Genomic DNA, 21,184 nt, shown 5'->3' with positions numbered 1-21,184 from the left:
AACATGTGACTCCATCACTGCCCGCAAAAATAACTAACTACCCTGCAGTCGAACAGAATCCAAGTCAATCTTTTACCGTCCAAAATATCTGATCAACTCCATCAAAAAGATCAACGAACAGTATATAAGCAAGCGACACTAACAGCTTTTCCCTCCTAAATTTCAAGTTCTTCAAAATCTCAATCTCACAGAGAATCCATGGCTCGTAGAGTACGAACGAGTTTCTTGGTTCTGATACTGGTTGCTCTTCCAGCTTTGGTATACGCGATTCAGACTATGAGATATGCGCCTTTCATGGAGGTAAAACGAGATGGGGAGTACAAGGAAGGCGATTACATTCCTCTCTTCGTCGGCAAAGCTTATCCTAATGAAGGAGATGATCCATGGTAATTAGTTTCTCCATTTTTTTTCCTTGAAAATCTCGTCTCTTTCAACGTTTTCTAATCATCTTCTATGTGAATTTGAAATTTTTTTTTTTTTTTTTTTTCTGATTCTTTTGATTTGGTTGTAATATTTCTTATTTAATATCTAGCTACCGTTCTCTATGTTATGAGCTTTTTACTTTGGTTGCTAAGAGTTTTATTTTATCTATTGAAGCCGGAGATGAAAAAGTAAAGTAAAATGCACTTTGATTTTTAGGTCTCAATGTTTTGATTTTGTTTAAGAAATCTTTAAATTTCTTGAGAAAATAATAATTTTTTTGTTGTTAGATTAGATCCATATTGTTAGTGAGCATCAAAGGTGTTTGATTTTGTTCTCAAAGTTTGTGTATACATTTTGCGAATCCCTGATATAATTAAAAAAAAAAAAAAACTTTCAAGTCAATTTTTAAGTCGGTTATAATATTGTGAGCTTTAACAGGAGAGAAAATATTTCTTTAAAAGAAGGTTTTTTTTGGGGACCTCCTTATAAATTTGATGCATCTCTGTTTGTATATTAATTTGTAATTTTTTTTTTTCAATTGCAGTGAGGCATATTCCTATTTTGATTTGCCATTCTGCCCTCCTGGAGGTAAGAATTACTTTCTTGGTTTGTGCTTAGTTTTACAATTTTTGCACATATTGTCTTATGATCTTAGTTTCTACTTTCTAACTAGGAGCCTAGGAGCACGGACATGGACACAGACATGGGTGGTACTGAGTAGCAATTTTTGAAAAATTATAACATGATAGGGCATATAGGACATATTATGACACGGGTACAGCACCTCAAATGAAGTGTACGTGCATCCTAGTTTTCTAGGCATAGATAACATAACGAATTCATTGGTTAGTTGCAAATTAGTATAAAATTTATCTTGTTAGACTTTTATGAACTTAGTTTCTGGGCAAATTTGCATTTTTCTAACCGACATATCCATCACGGTATGTAGATCCAATACCCAACAGAAAGAAATCGTTTGAAGAAGTTATAGCAGGGGATTGCTATGTGAACACTGGGTATGAATTGAGGTTCATGACGGAAACAAAGAAGAGACCCCTTTGTGAGAAAATTCTGACGAGAGAAGAAGTTGCGAAAGTTAAAGAAGCCATTGAAAATAAAACTGTGTACGGGATGTACTTTGATAACATTCGCTTCAAAATGCAAGTTGGAGAAAAGAGTGCAACCTCCTACGATCCTATGCATTATGTTTTCAATCACCTGGACTTTCATATCCTTTACTTAGAAAACAAAGTCAAATACATATATGTTATTGATGACTACGATATTGCTGAGGATATATCTAAGGACAAGGAAATCCATGTCAACTTCACGTATTCTGTCTCCTGGGAAGATTTTGAATATATAGAGTTATATTTGAACCAACAAATAAGTATTCTGTCTTCGGTCAGTGACTCGTCGGAGAAAGTTGGGGGAGACGATCCTATGCCTTATACTACAAATATAGTCATTTGCGCCTGGCTTCTGTTGCTTTGTATTGTGATTGTGACATACCATAGAAAGTATTTTACTCGGTATCTCTCCATTCCTTATGTTTATATAGTTCCATTCAAGCAGGCCATTGTATTCACCTAATGATGATCAAATCACCTTCTGCAGGAGGAATGCTTTTCAAGCTGAAATGATGACCAAAGCAACAGGGCTTGTTCTTCCAAGTCGTATTCATGGCTATAGGTGCAGGTGTCCTCCGTACTCGTCCCTACTTGGGGCCATTCTGGGTGTTGGAACTCAACTCTTCATTATGTAAGCCATATCTGCCACATGTTTGTTAATTCAATTTTTTCCCTCCAATTCTGAATTCTAGCTTCTTTGGTTGAAAGTCTATAGATATTTTGGGTTTTTTGGTCCGATTTTATTCTGAAAAATGTTGTCACATGTCACTTAGGAATTCTATTTGCAGAGTTTGCATCCTCTTTGTTTTGGCTGTATATACTGGTCGCCAATATCCCTGCAATCATGAGAGCTTGTATACTTGGATCATCACGAGTTATGTTCTCACATCATTGGTTTCTGGGTACAAGGCTGCTTCATTCCACTCTAGTTTCACAAGAAGTAGATGGGTAATACAGTAGTTGTAATTAACATATACAGTATCACAGTAGTTTCTGTATTAAAGTCTTTACAGTTCAGGTTTTTAATTATGTGGCGAATGATTTTTCTTGCAGAGAGAATGTGTTTTACAAACTGGGGCCCTGTACTTTGTTCCAGTGTTCATAACAGGTCTTGCCATAATTACATTAAAGGTGATCACAACAGGGGTGTCACTTCCGCACGATTGGTATAATTATCTTTGGAAAATCATTTCATTACCCCTCTCTTTCGGAATCCTTATTTTGGGTGGCATATTGGGGCAGTCTTCCCTAAGAGAATCTGAAATAACTTGTTCCACCGTACACTTTCAAAGTGAGATTCGTAATCAGGCTTGGTACATGAAGACACCTGCTCACATGTTCTTTGGGGGCCTTCTGCCTTTCTGCATGATCTTCTTCATGATGAATGATATCTATGCAAGCTTGTACAGTTTGAAAGTCTGTGGTGCATTTAGTACCATGTTTACGGCCTTCCTTCTTGTCATCATACTGACTGTATCGGTGGGAATGGGCTGTACACACTATCAGCTGTCCAATCAAGATAACCAATGGTGGTGGAGGTAATTCTCTTACAAATGTTATAAACACAATAAATTTCACAACTTTTTCACATTTGAGGTGGAAGATTGAAGCCGAAATCATGCTTTTCTAGCTTTTGTTCCTAATTTGATGAAAAATTAAATCTTTTATTTCCATGACACAATATACTAATCTCTTCTCTTCCTATCTATCTATCCATTGATCTATCTAAGTCTATCTGCAATGCAGATCTGTGTTTCGTGGGGGATCAATTGCCATTTTTATGTTTGTGTATGGCCTCTATTTCTATGCTAGAGCAAGCGCTAGAATTTCAATGAACCTGCTACAGTTCCTGGGCTACAATGCTTGCATATTCTATGCTGTCTTCTTGATACTTGGAACCATTGGCTTCTATGCTTCATCAATTATTTCCAAACGTGTACACCGAGGTCTAAAAGAGTTGTGACCTGGAAACTCAATTCAATAGGATCTGTGGGATGATATGAACTGTGCTTTGCTTAGATAAGTACTGGAAGTTAGCCTTGGCAGCTGAGTTGGCATTATAGTCAGTCGTTAGTTAGGATGTGTATTGGGAAGGGAATTGTACCGTAAGAAGCCATAGTTAATTGTAAAGGATCATATCAGAAATGTTAAGCAAATTGTTCTCTTCATTTTCTATTTCTTGTTTTTACTTCTTAATTCCAAGGAGGCTAGTTCTCTTGAAGAACTACTTCAATTCCTTTAGAATCCAAAAATTCTTATTATATAAAATAAAATTAAAAAAGTAATTCCTTGATTCAATCCATTTGTCACGAAATAACTGAAAGCAAAACTACATATTCATTTATTTCATACAAATTGTCACACCAATTCAGGTATCAGTCAATGTCATCTTGAGGAGAGGCAGAGGATGGTGATTGTAGCGTCAATCTTGGACCTCTTGCTCTTGTATGAGGTGGTCATGGCATGGAAGGTGGTTCTGGTGATAGTCTCGTGCAAAATAGCAAGCTTATAGCAATGGAAGCAATATTTAGTCATAAATGATCAAAGTAGAGAATAAAATTCACCTTCACTGAAAATTACAAGTAATTTGGAGGCATGTTTTTCTCCTATCAGTTTGTCTTTTTAGTACTCAATTCCATTCTGATCGAAATCAGGTACCCTATGGCCAGACCAAAACAATAAATGAAAAACTGGAAGAATTAGAAGGGTAATTCCAGTTCAATCAATGCAGCATCAATGAAAATAGTGAAGGACATGTGCGCTTCCACTGATCTTGTGAGTTGCTTATATACAAAATTGCAAATGTATACCAACTCTCATATCACAACTCAACTAATAAGGGGTGAGGGATAAGGCCAATTATCTACCTCTAATTTCTGAACATAGAAAATCGACAGATCCTAGTTTTTGTTCGGATACCAATACCACCATAATCCCAAGATTTGACATTTAATAATTTTGGTGATCAATAAACAAATATGAGGAGAAAATCACAATTTACTTAAGCCGTAGTCAATCTAAAAGTCAGATCAATAAACAAGTGGAGGAGAAAAGCACAACATTCACACCGACTTATCTAAGTTTTAGTTAAAAGTTTAAACTAGCAGCAACCCCACGTGATTCATGACAATATATAGTTATTATGGTAATGAGGTATAATATGTAATTTATTTTCTGAAATTTGCTAAAGATAATTTATTTTTACTAAAAATAAAAAAATTTCTAAGAGTAGTTCCATTTCTTTGTCTCTTGACTCTCCATGAATATATCATTATATTATTTTGGATGTGTTCAATTGATATTATTATTTTTTGAGGTGATTCAAATTCTTCTAACTGCATTCTCAAAAATAAAAAATAACTTCTAACTTCTATTAAAGTGCATTATGTTTTCCTAGTCTCTTCTTTGTACAACTAAAGTTTTTAAGTTTCAAATTTCTCTTTTTCTTAGGACGATTATCATCTATATAATATTTAAAAACTAAAACGTAGCATTTATTGTTACTATGCTCATGTTAAGCCACATTAGAAATGAGAGATATTGGCCCTAATTCAATCCATTTTAGTCCATTTTGGTTCATTTTGGTCAACTTCAATCCATTTTTATCAATTTTGGTCCAATTCGGTCCATTTCAATCCACTCAGGTCCATTTGGTCTATTTCAGTCAATTTTGGTATATTAGTAGAGATAGAAAAATGGAAAATAATTTTAAAAATTGTTTAATTTTTAGGGAGAATAAATTATCTTCAACAAATTTTAGAGAACAAATTATTATTATAACATAATTACAAAATAATTATCTATTCTCACGCATCATTTGTATCTATGGCTAGTTCAAATGATGCGTGAATAGCTAGTTCTAATAAATAGCCATGTAAATTATCTTTTGATATAAACTCAAATTTTCACATCCAAAATAACGAAGATTAACTATTGTCATTCATTCTTATATATTGCATAGATAAATTAGGCAAACGTATCTTACATTTTATCCCCAAAAAAAAAAAAAAAAATTGTTCATGTGGGTTATTTGGTTCAATATTACATGGGTTATTGGCCTATCGGATAATGTGTTATTTCACCAACATGTGACTCGATCACTGCCCGCAACATAATTCTGTTATCCAAAATAATTAACTACCCGCCAGTCCAACAGAATCCAAGTCAATCTTTTACCGTCCAAAATATCTGATTAACTCCATCAAAAAAGATCAACGACCTAGATTAAAAGAACCCGCGTAACGAACCGTATACAAACAAGCAACACTAACAGCTTTTCCCTCCCAAATATTCAAGCTCTTCAAAATCTCTTTCTCACTTTCTCTCTCAGAATCACAGAGAATCCATGGCTCGTAGAGAAACAACAAGTTTCTTGGTTCTGATACTGGTTGCTCTTCCGGCTCTGGTATTCGCAATTCGAACTCTGAGAACTGAACCTTCAAGGAAGCAAGATCGGGGGTACAAGGAAGGCGATTACATGTTGGGTGCACTACACCATGAGTCCAGCCCACATGTTTTTTGTCAAGAGCTCATTTAATGAGCATGTCTTTAATGTTTCTTATCTATTCTTCATCATGTACAAAAGTCAGCATTAGTAATTGGGTTGGTTGGCTTAGGCGTGTCCAACATGCTGAAGAAAGAAAAGAAAGAAGCAAAAGCAAGAGTTATTCTGCTATGGCAGAGCTGAAAGGAAAAAGGATAGAAACAAGCAAGGCCATTCGGCCAATGAGAGCTAAAGAAAAAGAAAATGGTTGAAGCAAAGTCAAGATAAGTGGCTTGTATTTAATGTGACTTGATGTGAAGAGTGTGAAAGGGAGAAAAGAAGAAAAGGTGAAAGAAATAAAAGGGTAGAGGCCATTCGGCCATTTGGGCAGAGGAAGAAAAGAAGTGAAAGTCCCAAAGTGTGAGGACTAGTGCAGTCTTGAAGAGCTGCGTGAGTGAGAGCAAGCAAGAGAGAAGAGAAAAATAGAGAGAGTAAGAGAAAATACATAGTGAGGAAGAGAGCAGTGAGTGAAAAGAAAAAGAGAGTTTTTTTTTACTCAAGTTGTATCTCTAAGTGTTGTAATCTCTATTTTATATAGTGAAATTATTCGGAGTTTGTCCCGTGATTTTTCCTTTCAAGGAGAAAGGGTTTCCACGTAAATCTTTGTGTTTTTGTGTGGTTGTGCTTCCGCTGTGCTTGCTAAAATTTATTCACAGTAATATAGAATTTTTCCCAACATTACATTCCTCTCCTCGCCAGCATAGCTTATCCTAATCAAAGAGGTCCATGGTAATTCATTTCTACATTTCTCTTTGAAATCTCTCATCTCTTTCAACGTTTTCTAATCATATTTTTAGTGAGCAACTAAGGTTGTGTATACTTTTTGTGAATGCCTGAGATAATTAAAAAGAAAAATACTTTTTGGACCTCCTTATGAATTTGATGCATCTCTGTTTATTTATTTATTTATTTTTTGATTGCAGTGAGGCATATTCCTATTTTGATTTGCCATTCTGCCCTCCTGGATGTAAGAATAATTTTCTTGGTTTGTGAATTTAGTTTCTTGACATAGATAAGATAATTAATTCGGGCAAACTTTGCTGAATAGTATATTTTTAGAAAAATTTTAGATGAATAATATGCATTTGAAGTTTTTTAGTTATGTAGAATGTTTTTGGAATTCGAATTTGGCAAAATCGAGTTTCAACCCAAAATTGAATTTAACAAACTCGAGGTCTGGCGTGGAATTAAAAAAAAAAAACAAGAACTCGAGTTTAGGAAACTTCAGCCACATGCTATTCACCAATTGTTTTTTTCTAAAAATGTACTATTCATTAAATTTTGCCTAATTAATTCAATAGGATCTGTTCTCAAATTAGTATAAAATTTATGATTTCCCAATCCTATGCATTTTCTAACCGACATCTCGATATATTATAGATCCAATGCTCAACAGAAAGAAATCGTTTCAAGAAGTTACAGCAGGGGATTGCTATGTCAACACTGGGTATGTATTGAGATTCAAGACGAAAACAGTGGAGAAACTCCTTTGTGAGAAAACTCTGACGAGAGAAGAAGTTGCGAAATTTAGAGATGCAGTTTTAAATGAAACCATGTACGAGTTGTACTATGACAACATTGGATTGAAAGTGAGAGTTGGAGATAACAGGTCCGTAGATGAGTACGGCAATTTCCAGGACCCAAATGTAATAGGTCAAAGGATTTATATTTTCAGTCACCTGGACTTTCATATCCTTTACTTGGGGAACAAAGTGACAGCTATATATGTTATGAATTACGGCGAGACTGTAGCGGATGTGTCTGAGGACACTGAAGTCAATGTCAAGTTCACGTATTCTGTGTACTGGGATGAATTTGATCCCAATGAAAAGCTTTTGGACGAAACGCATGTTCTGTCATCGGTCAGTGACTTGTTCGAGCCCGTTGGAGGAGATGATCCTATGTCTTCTTATGCTACAAATATCATCATTTTCGTCTGGATTGGGTTGCTTTGTATTGTGATTGTGACAGACCTGAGAGATTATTTTACTCGGTACACAGCTCTATTCCTTTATGTTGGTGTAGTTCCATTCAAGCAGGCCATTGTATTCACCTAACGATGATCAAATCAAATTCTACTGCAGGAACTCTTTTCGTATTCACGGTTATAGGTGCAGGTGTCCTCGGTACTCGTCCCTACTTGGGGCCATTCTGGTTAATTCAATTTTTTCACTCCAATTCTGAATTCTAGCTATTTTGGGTTTTTTTGGTCCAATTTTATTCTGAAAAATGTTGTCACATGTCACTTAAGAATTCCATTTGCAGAGTTTGCATCCTCTTCGTTTTGGCTGTATATACTGGTAGCCTATATACCTGCAATCATGAGAGACTGTATACTTGGATCATCACGAGTTATGTTCTCACATCATTGGTTTCTGGGTACAAGGCTGCTTCATTCCACTCTAGTTTCACAAGAAGTGGATGGGTAATACAGTAGTTGTAACTAACGAATACAGTATCACAGTAATTTGTGTTTTAAAGTCTTTACGGTTCAGGTTTTTAATTATGTGGCAAATGATTTTTTCCTGCAGAGAGAATGTGTTTTCCAAACTGGGATCCTGTACTTTGTCCCGGTGTTCATAACAGGTCTTGCCATAATTACATTAAAGGCAATCACAACAGGGGTGTCACTTCTGCACGACTGGTATAATTATCTTTGGGAAATCATTTTGTTACCCTTTGCTTTTGGAATCCTAACTTTGGGTGGCAGATTGGGGCAGTCTTCCCTAAGAGAATCCGAAATAGCTTGTTCCAACATAAACTTCCAAAGTGAGATTCATAATCAGGCTTGGGACATGAAGACACTTGCTCATGAAGTGTTCTTTGGGGGCCTTCTGCCTTTCTGCGTTATCTACATTTTGATGGATGAAATCTATGCAAGCTTGTACAATTTGAAAGTCTGTGGTGCAATTAGTACTATGTTTGGGGCCTTCCTTATTGTCATCATACAAATTATGACAGTGGATGTGGCATGTGAACGCTATCACCTGTCTAGGCAAGATCACCAATGGTGGTGGAGGTAATTCTCTTACAAGAATGTTATAAACACTATAATTTCACAACTTTTTCACATTTGTGGGGCAAGATTGAAGCTTAAATCATGTTTAAATTCATTTAATTTTAAGCTCAAATTATGCTTTTCTAGCTTTTATTCCTAATTTGATTTTAAAAAAAAAAAAAAGTCAAATATCTATCCATCTATCTGTTGATCTAAGTCAATCTGCAATGCAGATCTGTGTTTCGTGGGGGATCAGTCGCCATTTTCATGTTTGCGTATGGCCCCTATTTCTATGCTAGAGCAAACACCAGAATTTCAATGAACCTGCTAGAGTTCCTGGGCTACAATGCTTGCATATTCTACGCTGTCTTCTTGATACTTGGAACCATTGGCTTCTATCATTCATCAACTATTTCCAATCATTGACCAGGAAACTTAATTCAATAGGAGTTGTGCTTTGCTGAAGTGATAAGTACTGAAAGCTAGTTGCATTGGCAGTTAGCCTTGGCTTCTGAGTTGGCATTATAGTCAGTTGTTAGTTAGGATTAGTTAGTTGATACTGTTGTAACGGATTGGGATTTGGGGACTTGTGTTGGGAAGGGAATTGTACTATCAGAAGCTATAGCTAATTGTAAGCAAATTGCTCTCTTCCTTGTCTATCTCTTAGTTTCTATTTCTTGTTCTTACTTCTTAATTCCAAGGAGGCCTAGTTCCCTTGAAGAACTACTTCAATTCCGTAAGGTTATTTTGATTGTTATCATAAAAAATAAAAATAAAATAAAAAAATTCCTTGAATCAATCCATTCGTCACAAACTAACTGAAACCAAAAATACATAATACAAACTGTTTCACCAATTCAGGCATCAGGGAATGTCATCTTGAATAGAGGCAGAGGATGGTGATTGTAGCGTCAATCTTGGACCTCTTGGTCTTGTATGAGGTGGTCATGTCATGTTGCGGTGGTTGGTGGTGGTGCCCTGGCAATGGATGGTGGTTCTATTAAGAATCCCTTACAAAATAGCTTCATGGTGTAGGGTAACGGAGACAGAAAATAATGAAACACCAAGCTTATAGTAGTGGCAATGGAAGCAATATTTAGTCATAAATGATCGTATCAATTCCTATCAAAGGAGAGAATAAAATTCACCTTCACTGGAAGTTACAAGGAATTTGGAGGTATATTTTCCTCATGTCAGTTTGCCTTTTTAGTACTCAATTCCGTTCTGATCGACATCAGGTACCCTATGGCCAGACCAAAACAATAAATGAAAAACTTGTAGAATTAGAGGGGTAATTCCAGTTCAATCAATGCAGCATCAATGAAAATTGTGAAGGATGTGTGCGCTTCCACTGATGTTGTGAGTTGCTTATATGCAAAATTGCAAATGTATACCAACTCTCAAGTCACAACTCAGCTAATAAGGGGTGAGGGATAAGGCCAATTATCTACTTCTAATTTCTGAACATAGAAAATTGACAAATCCTAGTTTTCGTTCTTACAAATAATCTCAAATTTCTTACAAATATTCTCTTGAAATTATAGAATTATATGGTACATTGCAAAATCACACCCATGAAATTTGGTATTTAGATTTTATATCTTGAAATTTTAGAAATTTGATTTTACACCCTTTAGTATAGTTCCCTCAGCAAAAACACATCCACAGTTAGTTTTGGGTGTTTTGGCCAAATCATCCCAAAATGACGCTGTTTCAATTGGATTAAAGTGAAGAGCTGCTCTTCAAAACGATGCTGTTTTGCTCAGAAATCAGAACACAAAATCTGTAATCATACCACACCGCTTCACAGGTTCTCCTAAATCAAAACAAACCCCAAACCCCAAATTTTCTCTTCTACTCATATGGTAAAAATTAACTTCAGTTGCTGTCAAACAAGTATTCCACCTGTATTTGTTGAAGTGTATGATTGATATTTAATGAGTGCGCTACATTTTTCTTTACTTTTTGACTTTGAATGAATACCAACGTGATTCTCACGAAGTATCGTCTTTTTGAAAATCCTATTGAAGTGCAGAAATTTACATGAAATTTATTCGCATGAAATCATTTTGGAAATTTACCAGCCTCTCTTTCTTAGCAATCATTTCCACTTTTGAATCCTTGCAATTTTAGGACTGTTGCGAAGAATCTGACTAGTGCAATCAGTAAATGGTTTAAGGCCACGATTTATTCCTTACACTTTATTAAAGGTTTCATATGAGGTCTTTAGATTAATTAATTAGTGGAGCTAGTACCCAACCTGCCGTTCGTGTAAGAAAGTTTTATATGAAAGTGATAAATATATAAGGATAATAATTTATGAAACACTTTTTTTCCATTATCAAAATAAACAACAACAATACCTACAAAGCCTTAGTTATTGATCCCCGAGTTTTTTGGGCCAATTACAAATATATATTCTTGGACAAAATTTAACTACAAAATTAATTGTAGTTTAAGATTACAAACTTACTCAATAAAATAAATATTACAACATATTTTGAAAATCTAACTATTGAATTACATATTCTTTACGATCTTAATACACATGTTGAATTTTGTGTCAATCAGATATTATTTACTCTATGATCTATAAGCTTGTATTTTGTATATAATTTTAAATTACAAAAACTTGTAATTTAAAAATTTTCTTGATATTTTGTTTTCTTGAAATTTTGCAAGCATAAGGGATATAAGAAGAAGTTGTAATCCAATGGTGGATTTGTCAAAATTCATCTCCAATAAAAATATATTAAGTTTGTAGCCAAAAGCTAAAATTAATTTTGTAGCTAAACTTTGTTCTATATTCTTTTTCTTCATTCTATTTTATTCACAAATCATAGTATTTGAATTTCCAATATATATATATATATATATGATTTTTGACATTTTGTTACTTCCTTAATTAACAGGCCTTTTGAACTGCTACTAATATTATTACTCTATTATTAAAATGAAAAAAAAAATTTCTCAAGAATTCAAAAGAAAAAGTAAAGAAAAATATTTATTCATAAATAAGATTCACACAAATTTTATTATGCATCATCGAAATATGTTAAAAATTGGCAATTATTGACAAAAATAAAAATCTCTAAATCCAAACTTTCTCTACCTAATATCTACTAAAACACAAAATATATTTCTTTAAAAATATTAAATCAGTGAAAAGTAAAAAAATAAATTGAAAAGAACAATTTGAAATCTTACAAAACTACAATTCAAAACCGAAAAGAAAAAATAAACTCACAAAAAAATCTAAACTTTTTCTTTATAATATCTAAAACACAGAATTGTATCTAAAACCAAAAATAAAAAATAAAGTCACAACAAAATTTAAACTTTTTATTTTTAATATCTAAAACACAGAATCGTATATTAAAATTTATCAATCGAAGAAAAAAAAAGAAGATTCGAGCACATTTAGAATCTAAAACCCTAAAAATCACAATTTATAACCCAAAAAAAAAAAAAAAAAAGATTTAGAATTTTATGATTGATGATGTTGACTGTCACATCCATGGCCAAAGACCCCATAGTATGTGATATATATTCCAACTTTGAAAGAATACGAACGTGATTCTCACAATAGCAATATGAAAAAGGATAAGGAGAGCTAATTCTTTCTACAATATTAATAAATAATTCACAAATGGCAGCTGGTTGATTGCAAGGCTTGTCATGTTAGATGGTACGTAGTTGAAAATTAAAATTCTGACAGTGGCCGAGTAGATTATTTAGCGAAGACAAATCTCTTGATTTTTTAGGTGGTCTCATTTATTGAAGTTATGGTCGTTTGATTTTTTAGTGAAGACAATTAATTAATTCCTTAATGGTGACTTGCAAAGAAGGGGAACCACCCATGAGGACCAAATTAACTCAACTGGGTTTCTTCTTATAAACTTCAAGTCAAGATCCTGTTACTGTCTAATATATATATTGCGTATCTATATTTGCTCTCTCCAAGATTTTTAGATTTACCATTGCAAAAAATCTAGTACCACAAATAAATGTACAACTCTTACCACAACTCTTACTACAACTGTGATGTAGGACACAGTTTATTTAAATTTTGTAATTTTTTTTAATCACAATATTTTCTTATGTAATTTTTGTTATTTTAGATTTAGGTGATTTATTTCCTTATTTTCAAGTGCATTTAATGATTTTCAGGTGCATTTAATGCTTTTTAGGCTAAATTTGGTTCATGTTATGGTTAGGTATTAATTAGGAGTTATTTTAGAATATATTTTCTTGTTTGTCAAGTTTTACGGAGTCTTAAATAGGCCCCTAAGTCTGTAAACATTTTTCATAGTTTATTATCAATAAAAATTTAGACATTTGTCTACTGTTGTCTCTAGTGATTCCAAGCCTATCACCTTGTGGATCTAAAGAATCCCTCATGGATTCGAGATTTACTATCTAGAAACTAACAATACATTTCTATCCATCAAAGAGAGCATTATCTTCGACTCTTCGTGGTAAACAGTGAGTGGCAAACAAAAAGTAGTGAGTTCATGTAAAAGTAACATATTATCAATCATAGTTTGTTATGTATAAGAGTTGTGGTAAAAGTTGTGATTTTTTTTTTTTTTTTTTTTTTTATGGTATTAAAATTACTTTGGTCATTAAAGCAGCTTCATTTCTATTGCATAAACTGACTCCTCTCAGTCAGTCAATACAGGCTTCCGAATTATAAATCAAAAGAACCTTAAAAAAGAAAAAAGAAAAGTGGATGGTTTACCCAAGGTTTACCTCACAGATTATCTATTCAACCACATATCAAAGTAGAACCATCAAGGGGAACTAGATTTTTTTACTCGTTGGATTCATGCTAGCCTTCGTTCTTGCATTTTTGTGATTATTGGAAATTACGAGCGGTATAAGTTGGTCCTTTCCTATTGAAGAAATTGAACAGTGGTTTGTAATAAGTGGGAAAGAATACGAAATTGATAATTTTTTACTTGAAATTTATAATAGCTAACCCAGGTTTGGGGCAAGGTGTGTTTGCTCAAGATTAAATTGATTGAGAGTGATTTTGAAAATCATATGATCAAGATTGTGGGAAATACTATGAAAGATTTAATTAAAGTTAAATATGATGGTGACTCCATAAACCATAATTCCAAGATTCAATTGACTTATTCAAAACCACATTCTTTTGAGCTAATGTGGCATTTTTTTTTAATGTGTAATTTAATCCCGTTCTCCCTTCCATTCCTTCTCTTTGTCTCTAACGATTACACACTTCTCCAATACGGTAATTATTTAGTCAAAACCCTATCTAATCTATGTTCTAAAAAAAAGAAAAGCTACCTTGGATGTTTATCTTTTGACAAAATTGCAGATGTAATGGCATAAACACTGCTAATCTACGTAAGGTTAGGATGTCATTTTTTCTTTTTCTTTTTTAAGGGTGTTTTTAAATTGCTATTGAGAGACTGTTCAAGATATGATTATGTGAAGTACATCCCTAGGAGGTTGGTTTGGTTCTATTTAAGTCTTTGTTTCATGGGAAAGTTTGCTATATTTTTTTCCTTGGATTTATCAATTATGAAAAGATAATTTTTGTTATATAAGACTTGTGCGACTATGACCCTGTGAGTAATGAACGTTTTCAACCCACTACTGATTGCATGGACACGACATAACCTTTCATCAACCATTCAATTGCACAATTCAACAAGTTATGAAATTAGGTGTAAAAATGGGTATATCTATAGGCTGACGGGAAGATTATTTTTTGAATTGTCATTGTACAACTCTAGTAGCATAGACTCGCTCTTAGACCTAGAAAAAAAAAAAAGAAAAAAAAACCACAAGAATTGTTATCCAATGTTTATCATAGTATTTTCTTGCTATTAGAGTTCCCTCATATTTGTTTTTAGGTCAATGCATTATTTATTGGCATCAAGGGTATTTTGGGGATGTCCACTAGGTAGGGTATGCTATATATAAACATTGTTATAATCCTAATTTCTCATATAGCAGGTGAAAGCAGCTCCCTCCTTGGCTCCTTTGGATGTAGGCACATGAAAGAACCACATAAAATCTATCCATTGTATTCCTTTTCAATCTTGCTTAGTCTGATTTTTCAAAACAGTTGCAATATATATCTAATGTAGAACATAGAGCTCAAATTTTTATCATAATTCAAATAGTAAAAAGGCACTAGTAGAATTATCTAAGCCAATTGTAGAATCACATGAAATTTGGTGACCAAAAGGGAATCTCCATGAGAATCAGAATTTATTGCCTAATGGTGGCGACCTACTTCACCATACAGACAAATCCGTTCATTTAGATCTATCTTTTATTAAATTTGCTATGTATGTTTATTTTTATTATAATTTTTTTGTTATAATTCTCAAATTAAAGTCATAATAAGGTCTCGATTACTAGAAGGTTGAATTAGTAGGTCATGGGGTTACAAAAGCAACAAAGGTGTTAGCAGTGGATGATTGGAATGGAAAAGAACGGGGCAGTTAGAGGTATTGAGTGTGCGATTGTAATGTGGGTCGAAAGAGGATAACATCGTATTGTTGTAATTTAGAACGGATAGTGCAAGTAGAAAGTCTTTCATTATGTTTTTGTGAGAGAGGGTTGTGTGTGTTGGGAGCAGATAGCAAGGGAGGTAGAGATTTTATTAATTGTTTTCCCTACAAATTTTTCATTATTATTGTTGAATCTTATGTGAGTAAGTCAAACAAGTATGAAATCTTCGAGTCAAGCATCAAGCATATAGATCAGCCTTTGCAACCTCCGCGATTGCATTAGAAAAGTGGTGAAGACTTAAATTTCATATTACAAAATACAGGTTACATATCATAAAGAACAACAACACAACAATTTTTTCATAGAAGCTCATCAAACATTATCTTTCTCAACCAGAAAACAAGGACTTTCAAAATGGGTTTCACTCTCTCCAACCATATAAGTTTCTTGGTTTCTTAGTTGCCATACTGAAACTGCATGTAAGGGGTTCATTATTGGTTTCTTGTGACAAAGAAATTCTTGAGACACTAATTTCATTGTCGGCCTAGACTTTGGTTTAGCACGTAAGCAAGCAAATGAAATTGCAGCAACAAGAAAAACATCCTGTGCAACCAAACGATTTGGAGGTGGGAGGCGCTTGTCTAATATTTCATTTAGCATCACACTTTGAGATGATGATAATGATGTCAAGAGTTCGCCTGGATGCCTTCCCATTAATATTTCTAATGCCACCACTCCAAAGCTATAAACATCACTTTTTTCAGTCACCTTCATAGTATAGGCCAATTCTGCAAATATTGGACAAAAAATAGGTATGAAAAAATTAATATCTTTCGTTTAACATTAATCTTTTTTATTTCCCTTTTTTCTAGACGTTTGGACAAAACTTGCTAGTGTATAAAACTTCCATCATAAAAGTAATTGTTTCTAACTAGAATGACCATATAGAAAGCTCTACATGTGACTAAACATTCAAAATAATATCTAGGATAATTACGAAAATAATATATAATTCACCTGGAGCAATATAACCGTAAGTCCTAGCCATTAGAGTTTGATTGGAGGTATCTGAATCAAGGAGTCTAGCCGTGCCAAAATCTGACACAAATGCCTCTAACTCAGAGTTCAATAGAATATTGTTGCTTGTTATATCTCGATGAACAATTACAGGGACACCTTCATGATGCATATAAGATAATGCATGTGCTGTGCTTTTGATTATGTTCACCCTCTTCATCCAATCCAATTCTACAGCCTCAGCATTGTTGTGTAGGACACAAAATAGACTTCCCCTTTCCATATACTCATAGACCAAAAACATGCATCGTTTGTGCAAACAATAACCATACAGTTTCACAATATTCCGATGTCGGATTTCCGTTAAAATTTTGACCTCATTTCTGAAACTCTTGTCAAAATTTGGGTCCTCAGCCTCCAAGCGATGAAGTTTCTTTAAGGCAACCACTTTACCATTAGGCAACTGTGCTTTGTAAACACTGCCATAACCACCTGTTCCAATACAATATCTAATGTCAAAGTCCTCTGTTGCTTCAATGATGTCTTCATATGCAATTTTTCCATCATAATTCCATATTGAGAACAAATCCCCATTCTTTGTTTCCCTTGACTCAGATGACATTTTCCTAACTCTACATCGAGAGCGGAAAAAATACCCAAGAAGTAAAAACATAGTGAAAGCAATTAAGGGAACAAAAAATTTTATTTTATGGACAATGGATCTATTGTTGCTTGGGCAAGGAGGGAAGCCTTTGACATCACCACATAAATCTTTGTTGCCGATGAAGGCTGAAGGTGTATAATTTAAGTAGCCATCTGGGATCCGACCATGGAAAGAATTGTGGGAAAAGTTCACTTCTTTTACTGAATATGAAAGATCCGGAATATTTCCAGTAAGATTATTGCAGCTGAGATCCAAGTGCTGTAAAGCGTGTGAATCCCCTCGTTTAAAAGGAATTTCCCCACTGATAGCATTATAACTTAGGTCAATAGCATTTAAAAGCTGAAGGTCACTAATTTGAGATGGAATGCTTCCAGTTAAATAGTTATGGCTCAATAACAATTCACTCAACCTCTTGCAATCAGCTATTTCTTTGGGGATGGAGCCACTGATTCGGTTCCAACTAAGGGCCAACGTTTCCAACTCAGTTAATTGACCTATAATCGAAGGAACTTGACCAACAATTTTGTTATTGCTAAGGTTGAAGTGACGCAGATGCTCCATATTGCCTATTAAGTTAGGAAAGGAGCCATTGAAGTTATTGTAGCTGACATCCAAAAATTCTATACCCCTAAGAGGTATTTCTCCTCCACTAATAGAATTATAACTGAGGTCAATCAAGCTTAATGGAAAAAGGCTACTGTTACGAAAGGGAATGCTTCCAGTTAAGTAGTTATGGCTGAAGGTTATGTTGTAGAGTGAAGAGCAATTAAAAATGTGCACAGGGAAGGAACCACTAATTTGGTTCCCACTAAGGGACAAAGTTTGCAAGCTAGTTAAATGACCTATAGTCAAAGGGATTGGACCAACAATATTGTTATTATTGAGATGCAAGTCTTTCAAATTCGTCATGTTGCCTATTTCAGGAGGAATGGAACCATTGACTTGGTTCGAATCAAGAAACAAAGAAATCAAATTGGTTAGATGACCAAGAGATGAAGGGAGGGGACCAATAAGCTTGTTATTATTGATGTACAGGTAATTCAAATTCTTCATGTTGCCTATTTCTAGTGGAATGTGACCATTGATTTGATTCATAGAAAGAGACAAAGAAACCAAATTGGTTAGATGACCAAGAGATGAAGGGAGGGGGCCAATAAGCTTGTTATTATTGATGGACAGGTAACTCAAATTCTTCATGTTGCCTATTTCAGGAGGAATGGAGCCATTGATTTGGTTTGAATCAAGAAACAAATAGATCAAATTGGTTAGATGACCAAGAGATGAAGGGAGGGGGCCAATAAGCTTGGTATTATTGATGGACAGGTAACTCAAATTCTTCATGTTGCCTATTTCAGGAGGAATGGAGCCATTGATTTGGTTTGAATCAAGAAACAAATTGATCAAATTGATCAGATGACCAAGAGATGAAGGGAGGGGGCCAATAAGCTTGTTATTATTGATGGACAGGTAACTCAAATTCTTCATGTTGCCTATTTCAGGAGGAATGGAGCCATTGATTTGGTTTGAATCAAGAAACAAATAGATCAAATTGGTTTAGATGACCAAGAGATGAATGGAGAGGGGGCCAATCAGATGCTTGCTTGTTATTATTGATGGACAGGTAACTCAAATTCTTCATGTTGCCTATTTCAGGAGGAATGGAGCCATTGATTTGGTTTGAATCAAGAAACAAAGATATCAAATTGGTTAGATGACCAAGAGATGAAGGGAGGGGGCCAATAAGCTTGTTATTATTGATGTGTAGGTGCCTCAAATTCTTCATGTTGCCTATTTCTAGTGGAATGTGACCATTGATTTGATTCATAGAAAGAGACAAAGAAACCAAATTGGTTAGATGACCTATAGACAAAGGGATTGGACCAGTGAGATTGTTTCTTTGTAGGTCCAATTCCAACAAATTCTTTAGCAATCCAATTTCTGGCACTATAGAACCATTGATTTTATTAAAAGACAAATCCAAGATGGAAAGATTGGTTAGAAGGCCAAGAGCAGAAGGGATTGCTCCGGTAAAATTGTTATGACTCAATCTTAATTCTAGAAGATTCTTTAAATTACCCAATCCTTTGGGTATGGAACCACCAAGTAGATTAGAGGAAATGTCAAATATCTGTAATCTAGTGAGGTTTGCAAGTGAAAGAGGTAATTCACCGATGATAGAATTTGAAGAAATGTCAAATTCCACCAATCGAGTGAGGTTTCCAAGTGAAGGAGGCAACTTACCTGTGAGAGAATTATGGGACAGATCAAGGTGGGTGAGCTTTGAAAGGGTGCATATCTCGACTGAAATGCTCCCCGTAAGCCAATTATCAGAAAGATCAAGGTGGACTAAATTTGGGAAGGAAGAGATGTTGAGTTTACTGATCGCATCTCTGTAATTGAGCATACCCCTCCTGTCAATCTCTATGACGCTTCCACCAGCATTGCATATGATTCCATAGAAGTGGCAATGATCTACGAATGTATCGTTGGAGTACCCATACCACCACCCACTCTCCAGGAGAGCCTTCGCTTCTAGTTCAAGCGCTGATGAATTAGATGCTGCCACAGAGCCAGCAGCAATAACCATAGTTGTGGAGTGCATCAAGATATAAAGAACCCATAATGCTACTATCAGAATGGAAATGGAAACAGAGGGAGCCATGTTAGAGTTTATGATTGATTGATGAGTGCGTTGCAAAGGGGCAAATATTTGATTGTTATATATTCATCACTCAACATACTTTAATCATTGAAATACAGTCCTTACCAACCCAAGACTGGAAGTCAATTTAACGAATGTGCTACTTTTTTCTTTTCCTCCCCCTTTTTTAATTTTTTATTATTTTTCTTTTAGCTTTTCTATTTTTTACTTTGTATGAATACCAACGTGATTATCACGAAGCATCGTCTTTTTGAACCCTATTGAAGTGCAGAAATTTACATGAATCTACCGGCATGATTTCCACGAAGTCATCTTTGAATTTTTGTTTTTTTTGTTTTTTCTTTCCTCCTAATGCTACTGAGGTGAAACATTGTCACGTGGCACTGAAGTTGGATGACTATTTCAACAGCAGCATCTAGCACATTTTGCTAGAATATTCGCGTGGGAATAATTCTGTTTCTTAAAAATCTCACATTGGATAATTACCACAAGAAAGAGTGGATGATAAAATTTAATTTCGTCACATTGGAACCAAGGATACAATAACAATTGAAGTTGCAAGGACGACTAGGATAATAAGCTACGAGTAATAAAAAACTGAAGAAGATTAGTTCGGTGTAAAAGCATCCTGGATTTTTTTTCTTAGTTGGATTTTCCTCCTACTGCAGCGACATCTTGCACATTTTGTTGGAAAATTCACGGGGGAGTAATATGGTTAGTTAAGTGTTAGAAAACCCACATTGGATAATTACCACAAGATTGAGTCGATTAGAAAATAAAAATGGGTCAAAATCCATAGGTATAAACTTTTAGGTTTAGTTTTATCCTAAATTCCTAATATATTAGAGGATATATATTTGAAAATTAAAATTCGGTTGAGTATTAAAAATCTGATAGGTGATCGAGTAGCATTATTGGTGCTCTCATATAGCAAAAGCTTTAGTTGCTACTTGCTAGAAGTCGTTGTCCTTCGATTTTTCAGTGAAGACAAATTGATTACCAGCGACCTGTGCAAGGAAGGGGAACCACCCATGCAAATGCAATGTGGACCAAACTCACCTAGCCCCAATCATGGGTCAGCTACTTTGCTCTTATAAACTTCAAGTCAAGATCCTATAATCCTATTACTCTCAAAGAAATATTGCTCTCTGGAAAATTTTGGATTTTTTTCATTGTGTCATCATCTCCCGATCAAAGCAAGCTAATTTTCCATTGCAGGGGTCCCTTTGCATAGACTGACTCCAGTCAATACGGC

General features: G+C 34.6%; 3 protein-coding genes and 1 pseudogene across 5 annotated transcripts; 3 read left to right on the top strand and 1 right to left on the bottom strand.

The window, feature by feature from the left end:
• Positions 1-72: 72 nt before the first annotated feature.
• LOC115953870 (transmembrane 9 superfamily member 4-like) lies at positions 73-3,754 on the top strand. Of its 2 annotated transcripts, none has more exons than XM_031071692.1 (7): positions 73-386; positions 968-1,011; positions 1,373-1,955; positions 2,041-2,184; positions 2,342-2,501; positions 2,607-3,091; positions 3,300-3,754. In XM_031071692.1, the coding sequence occupies exons 1-7, from the start codon at positions 199-201 to the stop codon at positions 3,514-3,516; spliced, it is 1,821 nt and encodes a 606-aa protein (XP_030927552.1). In that variant the 5' UTR covers positions 73-198; the 3' UTR covers positions 3,517-3,754. The 2 variants fall into 2 exon arrangements, with proteins under 2 accessions (XP_030927552.1, XP_030927551.1); XM_031071691.1 differs by having other exon boundaries at positions 2,327-2,501.
• A 3,027-nt stretch (positions 3,755-6,781) lies between these two features.
• Positions 6,782-9,717, top strand: LOC115953869 (transmembrane 9 superfamily member 5-like). The gene is made up of 6 exons (XM_031071690.1): positions 6,782-6,825; positions 7,020-7,063; positions 7,477-8,089; positions 8,181-8,521; positions 8,628-9,115; positions 9,328-9,717. Exons 3-4 carry the CDS (start codon positions 7,482-7,484, stop codon positions 8,278-8,280), a joined length of 708 nt encoding a protein of 235 aa, XP_030927550.1. The 5' UTR covers positions 6,782-6,825; positions 7,020-7,063; positions 7,477-7,481; the 3' UTR covers positions 8,281-8,521; positions 8,628-9,115; positions 9,328-9,717.
• On the top strand, positions 8,336-9,520 carry LOC115952024 (transmembrane 9 superfamily member 5-like). The gene is made up of 3 exons (XM_031069121.1): positions 8,336-8,521; positions 8,628-9,115; positions 9,328-9,520. Exons 1-3 carry the CDS (start codon positions 8,336-8,338, stop codon positions 9,518-9,520), a joined length of 867 nt encoding a protein of 288 aa, XP_030924981.1.
• Positions 9,718-15,938: 6,221 nt separating the features above from the next.
• On the bottom strand, positions 15,939-20,025 carry LOC115952468 (annotated as a pseudogene). The gene is made up of 2 exons (XR_004083413.1): positions 16,604-20,025; positions 15,939-16,374 (listed from the first exon to the last, which is right to left on the bottom strand). The product of XR_004083413.1 is annotated as a probable leucine-rich repeat receptor-like protein kinase At1g35710 (transcript).
• Between the last annotated feature and the right edge of the window lie 1,159 nt (positions 20,026-21,184).

Source organism: Quercus lobata, chromosome 7 (assembly GCF_001633185.2).
Source record: "Quercus lobata isolate SW786 chromosome 7, ValleyOak3.0 Primary Assembly, whole genome shotgun sequence".
In the NCBI taxonomy this organism is placed as follows: Eukaryota; Viridiplantae; Streptophyta; class Magnoliopsida; order Fagales; family Fagaceae; genus Quercus; species Quercus lobata.
This window is presented reverse-complemented; position numbering and strand designations above follow the sequence as displayed.